The following is a 19,821-nucleotide window of genomic DNA, read 5'->3' as shown; positions in this document are numbered from 1 at the left end:
CGCTTTGTGCTTTTTCTTGTAGTTTGCAGTACTACTCTGTGGGTGGGTCAAGTGGACAAGAAGGCCACCCAACAAGATCTTACCAACCTCTTTGAAGAATTTGGACAGATTGAATCAATAAATGTAAGTTGACTTTGTTAGCATTTGCACTTGAAAAAATCCTTCAATGTTTTTACTTTTCAGTTAGGGAGTTTGTGAAAAAGGCGAATCTATAAGAAATGCAGGCTTTGATACTTTGAAATTCTCTAAAACATGAAGCATTTAAGGATACCTCAAGCAACTCTTCGATGTTTTTATGTGTGAATCTGAAAGCTTTCACTGATTTATTTAGAAATTAATAGTAGGCCTGTTTAAAGTAAAACACCACCGCTTTTTAATATTTTACTATGTTCTTACCTCAACTAGGATGAATGAATACATGGCAATCTTTTTCAATGCATGCACTTTTAAAGGAATATTCCATTTTCTTAAAAGAAAAATCCAGATAATTTACTTACCACCATGTCATCCAAAATGTTGATGTCTTTCTTTGGTCAGTCGGAGGAAAACATTCCAGGATTTTTCTCATTTTAATGGACTTTAATAGAGCCCAACATTTAATACTTAACAGTTTTTTTTCAACAGAGTTTCAAAGGACTATAAACGATCACAAACGAGGCACAAGGGTCTTATCTAGCAAAACGATTGTCATTGTTGACAAGAAAAATAAAAAATATACACTTTTAAACCACAACTTCTCGTCTAAATCCAGTCGTGATGCGATAGCGTGACCCCACGCAATACGTCATGACGTCAAGAGGTCACAGAGGACGAACGCGAAACTCCGCCCCAGTGTTTATAAGTGTTGAGAAAGAGGACCGTTTTGACGTTGTTGGTTGTCGAATGATATTAATTAATGTCTTTGTGTCAGTTTATTGTTTACAATGGTCCGCAAATGTGCGTTTTATATATGTAACACGTGACCTCCCTACGTCACTACGCATTTACGTTAGGTCGCGCTGGACCGGACCTAGACGAAAAGTTGTGGTTTAAAAGAGCATATTCTTCATTTTTCTTGTCAAAAATGACGATCGTTTCGCAAGATAAGACCCTTATGCCTCGTTTGGGATTGTTTATAGACCTTTGAACCTCTGTTGAAAAAAACTGTTAAGTATTAAATGTTGGTCTGTATTAAAGTCCATTAAAATGAGAAAAATCCTGGAATGTTTTCCTCAAAAAACATAATTTCTTCTCGACTGAACAAAGAAAGACATCAACATTTTGGATGACATGGTGGTGAGTAAATTATCTGGATTTTTCTTTTAAGAAAATTGAATATTCCTTTAATCTTTGTACAGTGCTTCTTGAATGTGTTAGCATTAAGCCTAGCCCCATTCATTCCTTAGGATCCAAACAAAAGTTTTATTTTGTGCCACCATACTTACTGGTGTAACTACTCGCGTAAAAGTTTTTAAATAGGGAAACATGGAAGTGTTTGGTGGCTTCTAAATTCATCTCTGTTTGGATCCTAAGGAATGAATGGGGCTAGGCTAAATGCTAACACATTCACGAGGCGCTGTACAAAGATTAAGTGCACATATTGATAAAAGATAGGAATGTATTAATTCACTTAAGTTGAGGTAAGAACATAGTAAAATATTGAAAAATGGTGGTGTTTTCCTTTAACCATTGCTAAAAATTGCAATTCACTCTCTGACAGTAGGTGGCGCATAGTGCAAGACACAAATCATCTGGCACAATGCACGCAAGGGCTGTGTAGTATATACGTTACTGTGAATTAAAATCTTTTCTGTGTATACCAATTTTTCTATTCCATGCATACCATGAAATGCAAATAAGTGGGCGTGGCTAACTCTGCACTGCTGCATGTTAGACTGTGTTTGATCTCTCATCCTCTCTCTCTTTTCAGATGATTCCTCCCAGAGGCTGTGCTTACATCTGTATGGTGCATCGACAGGATGCATACCGCGCCTTACAAAAACTGAGCACTGGTTCTTACAAAATCGGCTCTAAGGTCATTAAAGTAGGTGGAGAAATATTTGTTTGCTGCCTAATTATTTGTTGCAATTCACCAAGTTCTTGTTTAGGAGTATTTTATTTGTTTGTCAAATCAAGGCAAAAATGTCTCAGAATATTAACTATAACTAAAACATATGAATAAGACCATAATGACGTCTAATACTTCTTTGCAATTCACTAAGTTCTTGTTTAGTAGTGTGTTTTTGTGCTTTGCTTTGGTGAATGATTTGGTTATGTTTTGAGGGTCTGACCAAAGTACTGTTTGCAGATTGCCTGGGCACTAAATAAAGGTGTGAAACAGGAGTATAAGCAATTCTGGGATGTTGACCTTGGAGTCTGTTACATCCCATGGGAGAAAGTCAAACTAGATGATCTGGATGACTTTGCAGAGGGAGGCATTATTGACCAGGAGACGGTCAACAGTGGTGAGAATGAGATGCAGACACATTTTAAGTTTATGCTTTGTAAGTTTCGACACAGGCAGTGTTGTTTACAAAGCTTAAATGTAATCTTGTTTTATTTTTATACAGAATGGGAGGCTCAAAAGAACGCTGAGGCGGCTAAAGAGACTCAGAGTCAATCTGTCACAGCTGATGCCAGTACAGACAACAGCGCAGCCAATGAGGCCTTTACACAGCCCGTCACCATGATGCCTGTCCCGGTATGAATTTAAAACTGATTCAACATGGTGTAATGTGTGCCCAGATTTATTGTGAATTTAAATCTAGCTTCTAAGAGTAGTATTTTGTTTCAGCAAAATCAGGGCTGTGTACAAACCCTCCACGTGTGATTCAGAGCTACCACCATTGCGTCTTTAAAGGCAGGGTGCATGATCTCTGAAAGCCAATGTTGACATTTGAAATCACCTATACAAACACACCTCTACCCCAATAGAATCTGGACCTTCTTTTGATAGACCCGCCCCACACAAATGCATCCCAGTAGACACGCCCCTTACTGCTGATTGGCTCCAAGTGTGTTTTGGTACTCACTCCGACTCCCTTTCCAAAGTGTTTTTTTTTTTTCTGAAAATGATGCACTCCGCCTTTAAGCAGCGCATTAGATTAATGTTTGCTTTTCCATGGATGAGTTTCATAAGTTAAGTATAAATATTTTGGTTCAAATAAAGTGTTTTGTTTTATGTAGATTCAAGTGGCACAGGCAGTCCCTGCTGTTGGTCTTGTGCCTCCATCGTTTCCCGTCACCATGACTATGCCCCCACCAGGATTTGGTCCTCCTCCTCCCTTCCTAAGGGCAGGATTTAATGCATCCCAGCCTCCTCCAGGTACCTGTTTCCTCCATAAACATTCAGTCTTTTTGTTTGTTACACACAAGTTCCACTCAATAAGCAATACACTTTGATTTTTCTAGGTTACATGGCCACACCAGGAGTTGCACCATCAGCCGTTGGATCCGGTCAGACATGTATGTTAAGCATTTGAGTTCCCAGTTATTCTTGTATTTTTATTTTCTAGCTTCTAAATGGAAATTATTGTCTCTTCTATGTTACAGCTTTAGTGCAGCCTTCTCAAGAGAGCAACAAGGATTCTCCATTCGGATCAATTATTCCTCCCACCAGCACTATTCCTGGGAGTTTTATCCCATCAGGGATGCCCGGGGCAGGAGTCTTTAACCCTGCGGGAGTGCAGGCACAGCAGAGCGGCACAGATAAAACATCACAGTCTGCTGAAGCTTTGGAGAATACTTCTGAAATGACACTACAGGGTAAATAATTTTAAGTGCTCTAAAAAATAGTTTGCCTATTAAAAAGATGCTAGTTATTAGCGATGCACAGTATATCATTTAGGTATCAACATTGCAACATGTCCATCTGCAATAGTCACATCACAAAACATGCAGAAGGAATAGTTTACTATAAAACTAAAGCTCATGATAATTTATTCACCACCATGTCTTTTTTTAATCAGTCGAATAAAAAGGTTTTTGATGAAAAACATTCTTTATATTGCACATTAATGGGGTATAGCGGTTGAAGGTCAAAATTGCTGTTTTAAGGGCTTTTACATAATCCCACCCAAGGAATAAGGGCTTATTTAGCGAAACAATCAGGCATTTTGTTCCCACTAGCTATGTGGCCTGACACGTATTCGAATGCAACAATGTTTTCACATTTATGTATTGACACTGTAGGCTGGTTCTTATTTTGCATGATATTTATATCGTTTTGATTTTTCCGGACAGGGAATGCAGAATGCTGTGCGCACTGGGATGGGATTGCTGGGTATGCACCCTTCGGCATCTCTGACTCATCCTCTCTCCGGCCAGCGGATGCCAGGTCTGCTTCCCCTTGACCTGCGGCCCAATCTGATCCAAGGAGCTGGCGGCCGCTTTCCGCTCCTGATGCAGCAGGGCCTTGCGCATCAGGCCAACAACCTCCTGGAAGCTTCGCTTCAAGCCCGTCCACGGGCTCCCTTCTCCCAAATGGAGCACTTTAATCGCACCGAGGGCCCTTTCGCGAGAGCACCTAACCCTTCACCCTCCGGACCCGAAAATCTGCCCAAAGTCAATAACGAAACCCAGCCCAGGTCGGATGTAGGTGCCCAGCAAGACGGAGATCAGGACTATCGCTTTCCTCCACCAGAGAAGCAGAGCACGGGATTATTAAAGACCCCTCCTTTGGAGATGCGTACCGAGCCTGTCCCTCCCAGACCACCTCTTCTCGAAAGACCTCCGAGAGCAATCGGGCAAACGGACGGAAGAGATGGTAGAAGAGATAACATGTCAGGGGGTTTCCGAGCAGAAAGTCGCTGGGGTCCACCCAGGGGTGACTTTGACGAGCGAGACGTTCGAGGGATGCCCGGACCTCCGAAAGGTTTCCAAGAGGAGCGCTCCAACCCTAACTTTCAGAGTCGATTCGAGGGCCGTGGTAATTCGTCAGGGCCCGCTTGGAATCGTGGAGCTCCTTTTAACGCCAGCATGCACCAGGACTACGATGACCGTCGCCGACCTTGGGAAAGACAGAAGGACCGCGACGACAGGGACGTGGACTTCCGAGGAAATGAAATGAATGGAAATCGTCACAGTCGAGACCGCGAAAGAGAGAGGGAAAGGAACCGCGAACGCGGCCGAGAACGGAATCGCGAGAGAGACCGAGAAAGGGATGCCGAGAAGGACAAAGACAGGGAGAGGGACCGCTGGACTCCCCTTTCTTCACAATCTCAACTTCCCAAGTCTCAACCCTTACTTCCTCTGCCAACCCCGCTGCTTACCCAACCTAAAGCCCCAAAGCAAGCGCAAACCCTGCCGACGTCGCAACACCAGCCTCAGCCGGAAGCTGAGCAACGGACACGAGAAGAGCCGCAAGTTGAACCGCAACCAGAGACACAGCCCAAGTCCCTCAGCCCAGCCAAAGAGACGGCAGAAAGCCAGGAACAGGAAGGAGCCTCCGGCGACAACGGACCGGAGACGGACTCGAAGCCTCAATTACAAACGGCGCCAACGTCCCAGAACGCTCCGGAGCCGTCACGTAGCCCGTCTCCCTCCCTTACCCCGCCATCCACCTGCTTGCCGAACGAGCCCGTAAAAGAAGAGACGACCCCAGAAGTGTCTGTTTCCTCTATCGTGGACGCAGACACGGAACAGACTGGGCCAAAGGTGGACGCTGAGACTGAACCTGAGCTAGCGAAAACTGACACTGAGGAAACATAATCATCACTCAGTAGGTAAAGATCATTTTGTATAGTTGTCACATCTGTAAGCATTTCGAAAGCTCCCGCAGGACCCCGCTCAGTTTTTTTCTGAATGATTTTTGCCTCTGAAGCTACAAATGTATGTGCGTTGTAGGTGTGGCTCACACTAGAAGGATCTCAATGGTAGGTGAGATTTTAATATTTTATTTTCTTGCCTGTTTTTAGTTTTTAATGCAACCCCATTGTTTTAAACTAGGTTTTTTGTCTCGCCGAAATATTATGCAGCTTAATTGTAAATGCAGGGGGAAAAGAGGTTTGACCTTCCTATGGAAGAGTTTCGGCTGTCTCCTTACGATCGATTGCAGAATACTTGAAAACGGCACTGGCTTGTTTCTTCATTAATTTTCAAAATCGCAGCTGCAAAGTTTGAAATGAATGCCTTTGTGGTGTCCAATGCTTCTTGTCTTTAAAGCAGAACACATACGTACATGGGATACAGTGAGAACAGTACTGCGTTGTAGTTGCTTTGAAAAGGAACTTTAAAAAAAAAATTAAACTATGATGTGTTATCTCAATATTAAATGTCTGTGAATTTTCTTCATTGTACTACTATGGATCTGCAAGAGTTCAAGACAGAAAAGGCTATAACCGAAAAATGGATGTTGGGTGATTCAAATAAACATGCTTTGTTTGTTAAAATGCTTTAGGACTGTATTTTCTATGAACATGAGAAACCACAAACCATTAAAGGCATGAGCCAAGTGATAATGGCCCCTGAGTCGTGGTTACGAGAAAGTGGTTTTGGTTGTGAATCGATTTAAACTTTGGGTGCTAACTACATGACTTTCAGTTCAACATTTAGATCTCTTCTCTAATTTACTTTATTTCCAAGTACAGCACTTTTGCATACCACAGTGACTGTCAAAGAAATATTTATGTCGTGTACACGTCGTACAAGGTTTTTATACTTTTTAAGACTTGCAAATTCGTTTAAAACTCTCTAAATTGGTTGAAATAATTTAATCTACTCTGTATATTGGTTGGAGCAAGCAAAGAATTAATTTGCAGAACACAAATTATTTTTAGTCTTTAATACAAATAAAATAATGTTACTTTAGGAAGGATACTTTGATGATGAGTTTCTACTAATTCAATTTCAGTATTGAATAAATTCTGACTAGTTGTCGTTGGGTTCGAAGTCATTTTTTCTGCGTTTTTAATTGTTATATTTTTATGTTAAAGGGCACCTATTTCAAAAACAACATTATTTTGTGTATTTGGTATAATACAATGTGTTCGCGTGGTTTATGGTTAAAACACATTATTTTTCCACATATTATACATTTTTTAGCTCCAGATGTTCCTGTCTTTCTAAAACGCACTGATATTGTACAAAGCTCATCGATCTTGAAAGCTCTGTGTCCCTGATTGGCCAGCGAATCTGTACATTGTGATAGACCTAAAATACATCTGACGTCAGTCGGATATGTGATGCTCGTTTAACATGTACACACTTACACACCAAAGGAAAAGTAAAATCGTAAATCGGACAATTGGTGCTCTTTAAAAATTTGGTAATTGTCGTGAATGAACCAAATGTTATTGGCCATAACAATATAATATTTTCTTTAAATGTGTCTTATAGCTGACAATCATGATTTTCTGTTGTCCCAATTAAGGGTCGTTCACATTATAACTGTAACTATAAAAATATAGTTTTAATAATCGTTTTATTTTAAATAGAATAGCGGGGTTCACACCATTGTTGGGATAACTTGCTGAGCAATTTTTTTCCCAACTGATGAACCATTGACAGCCAATCAAATTTAATTGAATCTAAAGTGCATGTGCATTTTAAATGCACAGTGGAGAATCTCATTACTGAGATCCATTACATAAACTGACCTCAGGTGTCCAGCACTGTTGCAGTGAAATTGAAATGGGCTCCTTAATGTTTTTATTCTACTACGCTGACTATTTCACCAAAAGGTAAGATATTTGATAACACAAACTAGATTCACTGTTTAGAGATATGCGAGAAACGGTGTGGTGAGGATATTTGCTGGATATTGCCGCTGTAAATACAGTACATTTAATGACATGTGAACAATAACAAGCATTTTTATTAACGGAAATATTCAATACTAGTTAATGCCACTAAAAGTAAATGATTTGCATGAGTACTGCGCCTCACAAGTGAATTAGCATAAAGTTATTTTTCGGTGATGTGGACACCAAAATAGTTATCGTTATAGTTATTATGTGATCGGCCCTTTAGTCTGTTACGTGTTCTTTTACGGTCACACTGTGACCATCAATCTGTTATGGACTGTACCATCATGTGATCATGACAATAAGTACCAAAATATAAAAAACATTTTAAAAAAGCTAAAAAAAAACAAACAATGACTTTGTACACATAAATATGCCTGCAATTATCACCCATTGAACATTTGCAAAAATGTTAATAGTAGCTTTTATTTAAACAAATAAAATGTTAGCAAATAATATTGGTTATTGTATCACCGTAGGTATCATATTAGCACAAGTATGGATGCATTTTGAAAATTTGTAAATCAATGGACTGTAATGAATTTAGTTTGGAAGCAAAAAATTAAAGGTAGGTGACATTTTAAAACCTTTAATCTGTACCACTTTTGGCAAAAATGCTGAGCTGTAATAAATGACACTCATCCCATATATAAGCCCACTAAACTGATTAAAACTAGAAAAACTTTGAAAATTAAATATAAGTACAAAGTCCTTTCAGTTCCAGCAACTGTAATGAATCTATAAAATCTCTATTGTGCATTGAGTGCCACTCAAGATAAAAGCTGATATCATTGATATCTAATGTTTCACAAACACATTTACCCATGCATTTAAACGCATCATGTACCTGACAGTGTATCTGTAGCATTTGTCTGGTTTATAAGTTAGCAGAGTGAACATGCAAACTCATCCAGTCATGTTTGATCGGGATACATAAATGAGCATTAGCATCTTGAAAACATGACATTTCAGTGTGTTTTTTATCGGTGTTGCATAAGGAATGGATGTATTAGGTCAATAAAAAGAACCCAGAACAATCTTGCAATAGATTTGGCTATCAGGTAGAAGTGTGAGGAGTTTGTTGCTTTATAAATAATAGCACAAGGGCTGTTTGTGGGTTTGATTACCAAGCAATACATCTACTATTAAAGATTATAGGGAGAGCGGGCACAACCTCTCTTTTTTTTTTTTTTTTGAGTTTGATTAATTATATTTTTACACAAGCAACACACACATCTCTGCTTCAAATGAACATTTGAAGTTTTTTTCGATTACTTCACATTCTTGGACAATTACACCAAACGTGACAGAAGTGCAAACGTTACAACTTACCCTATAGGTGGGGTTAAATGTAACAGGCAGGGGGTTAGTTGTAACACTTGCTAAAAATTAAGTTTGCAGGCAAATATTTCAATACTATTTTGTCTATATGGAGTGGATATTGTTTATATATCTGTCTATAATAGCCAGGTATTTATACCATTTCTCCCTCATCTAACCATAGTTTAATTATAAATAGATACAAATGTCTAAATATGTAAAAAAAAAAAAGCAGCACATTTATGGAAAACTCATAAATGTGCTGAATCATAAAAATCCTAAATTGAAGAAAAATCATAAATGTGCTGAATCATAAAAATCATAATTTTTTTGTATGCAAAGCATCAAAGTCTGATTTTAGCCATTCATTTAATTATGATTTCAATCTTTGATGTGACCTTATTCAATCAATATTAAAGATATAAACAAAAATAAATTTGACACACGATGTTTGATAAGACAGGCACATTTATTTTGTTGGCAGCCAGCAATCATTCCTGTGTAGCCTATTTATAACAACGACAAGAATTACGCTAATTACTTAGAAACCTAAAAAAAAACATGAAAAAATTTACTTGCATCCCACCAAAACACTCGTTCATCTCAATAACTCTCTGGAAAAACATTATACATTTCCAATAATTTGCGGGAGATCGTCTTTTGGCAGCATGAAAAAATTACCGGAAAAACAAAACGCTCAACCTTGTGCAACAATGTAAACAGTCCGTGTTATGACTAACCCCACTTTAGTATTTGCCCCACGCACCCCTACTGTGTGTGTTTGCAAATAATTTATCAGAATATCTTATGTGTTCAACAGAAAAAAAAATAAAAAAATATATTTATTTTTTATTTTTGGGTGAACTATCCCTTTAACATTTGCCAAAAACTCTTAACATGCTTTGATACTGACATGGTCACGTCTTGGCTCCATGGTATGAAAATCATAATAAATGATTATCACTGACCTTTATTTTTGCTATTGATAAGGACTTAGGGATGTTAATAAAGTTTGTGATTATCAACTTATATTAATCAACATAGAGTTCACTAAATCAAATTTTAAAAAGGGAATAGCAGGATTATAACCACAATAGACATTGAGGGGGAAAATTCCTCCCCCACACTGTAAAACCTAAAAGTTAACTCAACTCAAACCATTTAAGTAAACCGGTTGCATTAGTTTTAAAACGCATACATTTGAGTACTGTGAACTTAAACAAATTGAGTCATATGCAGTTATGCACTTATATTTAAGTTCACACTACTTAAATATAAGTGCGTAATTGGACATGACTCAAGTTCACAGTACTTAAATGTATGTGTTTTAAAACTTAAATGGCCTAATGCAACCGGTTTACTTAAATGGTTTGAGTTAAGTTACTGTTAGGTTTTACAGTGCACTAATCAGAAACAGCCAAATTCACCCGCACCCCAATATCTGATGTTTTTAATATACATACATATAGCCCTATATTTTGGGCCCCCAATGTTCAAGGTGTGGTAACGGCCTGTCAATTTATCCAAATAAACCTCAACACAGTGTAGATTTGATGATCCTTGCAGATTTTAGCCAGTAGAGGTCAGACTGACTCTTCGCTATGCTTCAGAAATCCTTTGAGGTTTTCTGAGGACACTCCACTGACATTCGTGTAGTTTTGCCAACCCATTAAATGTATGCATTGTGCCAAGCATTTCTCGATTGCTTTTTTATTACACACATGAAAGGTTCCTTTCGTAGCATATCTTATAGAGAAAAATCTCATGAAGTGAGAAGGTTGTATTATCACTACATGTATACAAGTGTGAAACGTTTTGCTCGCGCAAGTGGGAAATTGTTGGCTGAATGTTTTATGTAACCATCTCTTAATTACACTTCAGCTAAACTGCAGTCTGTGTTTCTGAAGTATTTTAAATGAAATAAATGGACTAAATGGACATTTAAGCATGCACACATTTTAACCAATTCAATACCACCGAGTATTATTTATGCTATTGCAGCTATATTTGCTTATCACATAATTTGGTATTTTGCTTCTGTTGAGTAAATATTTAGTATAGTACATAGTACTATAAAACATTCCCACTCTTTTGTGGAGATACTACAAGGCACCGTTCATTTAGCTGACCGCAGCCAAGTATACTCCTGTTTATATATTCTGAATACTACAGTATGCCATATTCACTTCTTCAGTATAATTTCCAGACACATAATGCATGTTTCCATGACAGACACTTGACTGAAGGTTTTATAAGACGGCAGCCGTTGTGGTCCATCACAGGACATTATGACTAACACACGGCCTCAGGCTTTGACACCTGGTTTTGTGCTTTGTGACAACAGCATTATTGTGTCCTTTTGGGAAGCTAAGACACAGAGACACCGAGTTAAAACCTCTGTTTAAAACAGATGTATATGATGTTTAGCCTCAGGGCTCGGTTTGAAATTAGGGGGGCAAATTCCTTCATTAACAAGCTAAGATCCTGTTGATCATTGTGTTAGCAGCGCAAAGTTTGTGGGTTCGACTCCCATGAATAAAAACATGCATGCACCTCAAGTCATTTTAAATAGAAATCTCTGCCAAATAATAACAAAATGTTTGCCAAACACTAGTGGTTAATGTTATAACAGTGTTTCAATTATTCAAAAAACTAGACGCAATTATAAAAGTGGTTGGCTAAATTTGTGCTTTAGGATTTTAAGATGAAATGCTTCATTGTATTCTTCATTTTTGAAAGCCTCTTTGGACAAAAGTGTCTTGTAAATGCCTAAATGGAAATGTTGGATTTGTCCATTAGCATCATTAAAAAAAAAACTTCAAATCAGTGAGCTTTTCCTCTGCTTGATAACATCGACAAGTAAAACCTCAATATTTAGACCACAGATGTCTCTGCGTGTAGTAGTAGTATCCTCCTTGGTGGTCGCTTCAATCTGATCCATCAGTTCACTTCATCATTATTCATCCATTTAGTGAGATGAATTATTCATGATCTGGCATCTTAGTGACAGCAGGCATCTGTGCTGCCCTGTGTCCTCCCTCACATACTGCTAACCAAACATGCTGCCAAATTAAAGATTGAGGTTTGAAATTCTTAATTTAACAAAAGGGCTTGGATGTAGATTTAATAAAACATTAAGGTGGAAAATTAACCCTTTTGCAGTTTATTTCCCTTGTTTGGTACCAGATCTGTAAAGCAAACCCTCTTTGTACTATAATCCGTGACCGGTCATATGGTCTTAGGTCTAATGAGAGCTTACCCCACATACCATGGTGAATATTTCAACAAAACTAATTGTATAGCATGGGAAAATAACAAGCAGCATTGCAAATAAACTATAAAATAATGAGCAGTTTTGAAATGATAAAACTACAATTGGATAGATAAGATACTATGAAGTGTTATCTATTATAATAGTTTCAATTAGGATGAATGGATATTTGCAATGCCAAGATCAAAGCTCTTCTACACCTAGAGATGGATGGACGGATGGATGGATGGATGGATAGAGAGAGAGAGAGAGAGAGAGAGAGAGAGAGAGAGAGAGAGATGAAAATGGATATAGAAATAGATCGAGATGGATGGATGAAGAGATGGATATAGATATATATTGCTATAAATAGCTAGAGAGATAGATATGGATAGAGAGAGAATGAGATATATAGATATAGAGATAGATGGATATAGATAGACGGATAGATATTGCTAAAGATAGCTAGAGAGATGGATAGAGAGAGAGAGAGAGAGAGAGAGATGGATATAGACATACAGTAGATAGATAGAGAGATTGATATATAGATATAGAGATGGATGAATAAAGAGAGAGAGAGAGATTGAAATGGATATATATAGATAGACAGATAGATATTGCTATAGATAGCTGGAGAGATAAATATAGATATATAGATATAGAGATGGATAGAGAGAGACAGAGAGAGATATGGATATGGATATAGATATAGAGATACAGTAGGGAGATAGAGAGGAGATATATAGAGATGGGTAGATGGATATAGAGAGAGATAGATGGATGAAGAGATGGATATAGATAGATAGATATTGCTAGAGAGATAGATATGGATATATAGATATAGAGATGGATATAGAGACACAGTAGAGAGATAGAGAGAAGGAGATATATAGATATGGATGGATGGATATAGAGAGCGATAGATATATAAATATGGATGGATGGAGAAATAGAGAGATGGATATGGATATAGAGATGGATATAGATAGACAGATAGATATTGCTATGGATAGCTAGAGAGATAAATATGGATATAGAGATGGATATATGGAGATTTACAGTAGAGAGATTGATATATAGATTGATGGATAGTGAGAGAGAGAGAGAGAGAGAGAGGTGGATATGGTTATATAGAGATGGATATAGATAGATAGACAGTTATTGCTATAGACAGCTAGAGAGATATAGATATAGAGATGGATGGATGAATTGAGAAAGAGAGAAAGATGGATATAGAGAAACAGGAGATATTAAGATAGATAGATCGATATGGATAGATATATATGGATATAGAGATAAATAGATATAGATGGACAGAGACAGAATGAGAGAGAGAGATGCATGCACCATTGTTCTTGTCTTTTTCCTCTGAGAATCTTGTGTAAAACTGTATGAACCTGCATGAATATTGCACTGGTTCACACCAATTTTAAAGTGTGAATTGTATGAGAATGTCCAAACATATTTGAGCATACACCCCCCTCATATGCTGGAGGTACTGTGGAGCTGATAATAATGTCTCTTCACGGGCTCTTTTATTAATCAGGGAAGGTGTACGGTGGATTCATGCTTGCATAATCAGGTTTTAGACTTTAGCTGGGTTTTCACACATTGTCTCACAAATTACTTTTTACACCTGATTCTGTACAATGATACCTGGAATTAGTGTTTTTATGTTTTTTGATGGTATCTTGTCAAAGAAATCCACCACATTCTGCAGATTCTTTGCTTTTTCAGCATCTTCTGCATATTTGACTCTTTTTACAGATAATTTACTCACCACCATGTCATCCAAAATGTTGATGTCTTTCTTTGTTCAGTCGAGAATAAATTATGTTTTTTGAGGAAAACATTGCAGGATTTTTCTCATTTTAATGGACTTTAATAGACACCAACAATTAATACTTAACTCAACACGTAACAACGGAGCCTCAAAGGACCACAAACAATCCCAAACGAGGCACAAGGGTCCCATATAGCGAAACGACTGTCATTCCCGGCAAGAAAAAAAATATCCACCTCTAAACCACAACTTCTCGTCCAGATTCGATCGTGATGCGCCAGCGTGACCCCACGCAATATGTCATCACATCAAGAGGTCACAGAGGACGAACGCGAAACTCCGCCCCAGTGTTTATAAGTGTTGAGAAAGAGGACCGTTCCGACGTTGTTGTATGTCAAATGATACAAATTAATGTCTTTGTGTCAGTTTATTGTTTACAATGGTCTGCAAATGTGCGTTTTATATATGTAACACGTGACCTCCCTACGTCACTACGCATTTGCGTTGGGTCACGCTGGACCGGACCTAGACGAAAAGTTGTGGTTTAAAAGTGTATATTTTTTATTTTTCTTGTCAAAAATGACAATTGTTTCGCTAGATAAGACCCTTATGCCTCGTTTGGGATTGTTTATAGTCCTTTGAAACTCCGTTGAAAAAAACTGTTAAGTGTTGAGTTAAGTATTAAATGTTGGGCTCTATTAAAGTCCATTAAAATGAGAAAAATCCTGCAATGTTTTCCTAAAAAAACATAATTTCTTCTCGACTGAACAAAGAAAGAAATCAATATTTTGGATGACATGGTGGTGAGTAAATTATCTGGATTTTTCTTTTAAGAAAATGAAATAATAACTTGACAGTAAACAGAAATGTGTGCTTAAATGACAAAACTTAAGATGACTGCAGTTTAGACATAGACTGTTGTCTGTTTAACCATGAGATCTGATTTGAGCAATACATACTGTAAGTGCACTGAATGAATCTTGTTTTGGACATTTGCAGTGTTAGGAAAACTATAAATGGAAACCTGTGATTCAGTTAGCTGCAAGCTCTGAATGCATCTTTTTTTACCCAAAAATCGAATTAAAACTCTAAACAAAGAGTCAGTGTAAAATATAAAGCGTCACCAAACAGCCCTTTAAATGACTACGTGTAACCCAGCAACCAAGCGCACGCTACTTTTTTAATATACAGTATGAACTGTACTCCTAAAATCTGATTGGTTCTTTCCAGAGCACTGCTTCACTCTCATTTGTCGTCCGCGCTGTCTGTCATGTTAGTGGGCGTGGCAAATGCTAAACGCTGTGTGTAGTAGGCAGCAGCTAGCCGGAGTTTGCTTGACTGTTGAATCTGAGGAGTGAAGTGGAGTTAAACTTTGTTCGACTTGATTTAAATGAATGTACTCTTATATATAACACAGAAGAACGGATATTTCAGATTTGTTGATATCGCGGAATCAAACTGGTAAGTTGAAACTATTCGTGTTTATGTTTGCGCTGTTATTTACGTCAAAGCAAATGTCTCGTGGCCACCGATGAACGCAAAAAGCGCACTGTGCCGTTTGCTGTGCTGACTGGACAGCTCGGTTGTTAGTTGCTGTCAGACTCTGCGATATTTTGTGTCAAGACTTTTTTTAACGCAACAAACTCTTTAAAAGAAAACTATTTTAGATTAATTGGTTAATTTAAATAAAACGTTATGTGAAATAGTAAGAGCAAAAGCAGGCACTTCAGGAATGTGACTAAAGTAAGATTCTTCTGAAGATTTATTCATCCTGTGTTTTATACGTTTTAAATCGAAACAATAAAACACACTAGCTGTTTACACTTATACTGTAGTGTAAAGTACAAAGTTATGACTCTGAATAGTTATAAAAATAGCTGCTGCTTTACTGCTGATCTGATTACGAGATTAAAGAGGGAGGGAGAGAGCAGAAAACATGTAATTGATACTTTATATGAATATCTTGGTAACACTTTACAATAAGATTGTACTTGTCAACATAAGTAAATGCATAAACTAGCATAAGGGTCAATGACGTGACGTTAATTATTTTGTGTCCATATGGTTAAATTAAATGTAAATGGGTTAAAATAAAAAAATACAGATTACTTGCATACATTCTCTTTTTTTTGAGGACCAAGTCTAAAATTTCTGGTTTTATTTCATTTTGACAGAATATTTGGGGGATAATTGCAAAAATGTCAATGTTGTGTAACCTGTCTGTGTCAATTGGTGACGGAACTAGTATTTTTTTAAATGAAAATATAAATATATTCACAATTAATGTGGAATAAAAAATAAATAATCATCTAGTTTAGTGTAATATGATTTATTTACATAATTTTTACATCATTTGTCAAAGATTATTTAGAAAACAGAGCTGTTTTCAGCATATGTCAGGACAAATATAAAAAAACGCATTAAAATTTAAATTTAGAAATAACTAATAAAATAAAAATTTAAAATAATTTTTTTGTTCATGATTATGCTTACATGCCATCAAGGTGGATAAAATATTTCATATTTTTCATTCTTTGGCGCATTTGGCGGTTACACAATTTGACATTTTCTGGTCCATTCAGTCTTAACTTTCATAAAAATGGTGCAAACGTAATTACACTGTGCATTGAAATAAACCTGATGCATGCTTTAAAAACTTTTTTTTTAAACGATTTTTGAATTTCTCATTTTGCCAAACCGTTTTTGTCACTGACCCATAAACTAATAATGATCAATGTAGTTTTTAATTTATTTTTATCTTTGTTAATGACAATACATTTGTTCATGTTAGTTCACATGCATTAACTAATGTTAGCAGTTACAACTTACAACTTTTGGTTTTAGAAAATGTATTCGTAAATGCTGCTGATATTAACATGAACTAAGATTAATAAATGATGCAGAAGTATTGTTCATCGTTTGTTTGCTAATGCAATAACTAAACACATCTTTATTGTAAAGTGTTACTAATATTTTTAACTTGCATGTGGGTAGTGACATACATAGTTTGTGAGCGGGTCCATGTGGTAATAAAATAAAGGGTTCAGCTTTATTTCAATAGAAAGATAGTGGTAGTGAATTTCAGAGGAACAATGCCGTCCCTAAAAGACTTATTGAACCCTGTCGGGTGCCTGTAAATAGAATAAATACAAGCTGATAGGGAAGTCAAGGCTCCCGGTCATGGTTACCAAACCCCATGATATTCACTTTGTTGCTTTGACTCCCTAACGTAGCAGAATGAAGTTTGTTGATGTTGTTTCTAAATTACTAACATTTAAAATGGAGTATAGATGGAAAATTTGAGGGTATATGTTGAATTAAATTAAATACCTTATTCATGCATTGTTACTAGGGTTGAATGATATTGAGCAACTATGCGATATACTGTTGCGGTATTTCTTGTGGTATGTGGTATGGACTTTTTCCTAAAGAAATAAAATTTGTATTAGCTTTTTTCATTTAGATATGTGATTATCATACTAAAATAAACAGGTAATACATATTCTTCTGATGTATTCAAATCTAATTCAGGCTGTAAAAAAGTATTTCAGACGTACCGTTATTTCAAAGTCCGTTGCTGTAGTTTTCCTCGCTCGTCTTTACTCCTGCCATATTTATTTTCCCTCACTGCTTTGAGCCGCTAGGTTCACCTTTGCGCCCGCGGTCTACCCAATAGTGTAACGTATAAGACCAAATTGGTGGGTATTTAGTAAGGTCACTTCTGAATGGTCTAATTTGGGCAATCTAAGCATTCAACACACAAATGATATACATGTAAATGTAAGTTATTGTTACTCTCCGTGGTATGGAGAGATAACGATATTTTCCGGTATATCGTGCAACCATAATTGTTACAGTGATTGTTAGGTGTTGCTATGCAAACTTGAATTGTGAAGCTTATGGTCTTACTGTAAGTGTATTCAACATCTTGTCTTAAGGTGCTTATTTAAAACACTTCTGACTTCTCCAAATCCACTATGATAAACTGTTACTAACCTGTTTTTATAACTCTTAAAAGTCCTTGTCCCTAATTCTGAAAAGCAAGTTTTTTTTAAAGAAACATTATATGTGGACCTTTTACATTTTTCTTCCTTTTTTTAATGAAGGAAACTTATGTCAAGATTAGATAAGTGTGTTTAAAAGAGAAATGCTGTCATGCTCTGGAACAAAAGTCTGTTCGTGTTTTGACCACCAACAAAAATCTGAGAATGTTTTGTGGAGATTATATTTGGTTCCCAAGTAAGAAAAGCCTCTGTGAACATGGCTGGTTGTGTTTAGAAACGGCTATAAAAAGCCTGTGAGGTAAGTCGAGTGTCCAAAGTTTCCTGGAGGCAGAGAGTCACTGTCTGGTAGCCAGTCAACACTTTACATCTGACCATCTTTTCCTGGTCGTCTGGAGACTTCCAAACCACAAGCTTGCTCAATGTTCTGCGCTTTGTCTAACAATAAACATATTTGACATCATCTCACACAAAATTATGACTTATTCAGACACAAATACCAATATGAGGCATTTCCATAAATAACAGAACTAACTTTGACCATGAAGACTAAACTGGTCACTGGTAGCTAAAGTGATGTGTTAAATTAGTTTTTGTGAAGTGGACACCATTTGGTTGTCTCGGATCTATGTTAAGAAGGTCCTGTTGTGTGCAGTATTGAACGGCATGATCAGTTTTGTGTATTGGGGGTGTTGTTGTATTTCTTTAACTTGATGTATTAATCCGTTTTAATATACATTGCACATATGGGCGGAACAATATAGCAGTATTGACAATAACCATATTTTTAAAAATTCAGCAGCCACAGTGGTTACAAACTTTCCTTCTGCTTCTTTTTTTGTCTTTTGAGTAAAATTCATTGGCCAAAAATAATTAAAAAACAATACTATAGTTACATTTGTTTATTTATTTATATTTTAAATGTATTTATATTCTCAAACTCCATTGAGACTCCGTTCTTTTGTCCTTGATAATCGTATTGTGTGAAAATCTTATATCATGACAGCCCTAACTGAGCACACGTCTGTATAAAGTAGTGGACAAAGGTGATGTCCATGGTGGAAATTTGTACAATATTTGTGCAAAATGGACATACATCAGTACCATTGTTTTGTCTCAAGATGCACACCTACATTGTTTTTTGTAAGATTTGTAAAACTATTTAAAGAGCACCTATTTATTGCTAAAAAAAACGTTATTTTGTGTATTTGGTATCAGTGTTAGGGAAAGTTACTTTTAAAAGTAATGCATTACAACACTCCCCCAAAAAAAGTAACTAATTGCGTTTTCCACATACCGTACATTTTTGTAGCTCCAGATTTTACTCTCTTCCTGAAACGCACAGATTTAAAAAGCTCTGTGTCCCTGATTGGCCAGTTAATCTGTACGTTGTGATTGACCTAAAAAAAGTGACGCTCCATACCACGTTTAAAAGATTTGGTTGCTAACGGGAGTTAACTTACAGGCTGTAAGTCCGAAACGGGAGGAATTATGATAATGTCGGTCTTTACTACATCACCAATCACAGGAAGTAAACTGTTGCCTACAATTCATGTGTTTGTTGTAGTCCAAGAAAAGAGATTTAAGTGCGTTCATAATTTACTTTTGGGGTATGTACCTTTTGCATATCATTAACATGTAGTACTAATACACACTTACACACCAAAGGAAATTTGATTTAGCTGATGTATTCAATATATTGCAGTAATGTAAGGCGAACATTTTTATTTATGCCAAAAATATCTT

At 36.8% G+C, this 19,821-nt stretch overlaps 2 protein-coding genes across 4 annotated transcripts in view; both read left to right on the top strand.

Annotated features, from left to right (window-relative positions):
• Positions 1 to 6,368, top strand: part of LOC129418115 (SR-related and CTD-associated factor 8) — a 38,336-nt gene extending 31,968 nt beyond the window's left edge. For both annotated transcript variants that reach the window (XM_073869757.1, XM_073869758.1), the window contains exons 13-20: positions 23 to 123; positions 1,910 to 2,023; positions 2,288 to 2,444; positions 2,550 to 2,680; positions 3,166 to 3,304; positions 3,391 to 3,444; positions 3,532 to 3,745; positions 4,224 to 6,368. In XM_073869757.1, coding sequence (XP_073725858.1) covers positions 23 to 123; positions 1,910 to 2,023; positions 2,288 to 2,444; positions 2,550 to 2,680; positions 3,166 to 3,304; positions 3,391 to 3,444; positions 3,532 to 3,745; positions 4,224 to 5,688 — 2,375 coding nt within the window. In that variant the 3' untranslated portion in view covers positions 5,689 to 6,368. The remainder of the gene's footprint in view (positions 1 to 22; positions 124 to 1,909; positions 2,024 to 2,287; positions 2,445 to 2,549; positions 2,681 to 3,165; positions 3,305 to 3,390; positions 3,445 to 3,531; positions 3,746 to 4,223) is intronic.
• LOC129418114 (rho guanine nucleotide exchange factor TIAM2) overlaps positions 5,644 to 19,821 on the top strand; it is an 89,688-nt gene continuing 75,510 nt past the window's right edge. Inside the window, exon 1 of one of the 2 annotated variants that reach the window (XM_055173030.2) lies at positions 5,644 to 5,702. The gene's annotated coding sequence lies outside the window, so the exon portion shown is untranslated. Of the gene's footprint in view, positions 5,703 to 15,376; positions 15,536 to 19,821 lie in introns of those variants that run through there. The other variant, XM_055173029.2, reaches the window with a different exon arrangement.

This window comes from Misgurnus anguillicaudatus, chromosome 7 (assembly GCF_027580225.2).
Source record: "Misgurnus anguillicaudatus chromosome 7, ASM2758022v2, whole genome shotgun sequence".
Taxonomy (NCBI): domain Eukaryota; kingdom Metazoa; phylum Chordata; class Actinopteri; order Cypriniformes; family Cobitidae; genus Misgurnus; species Misgurnus anguillicaudatus.
The sequence above is the reverse complement of the archived record's forward strand: the minus strand, read 5'-3'. Positions and strand labels throughout refer to the sequence as shown.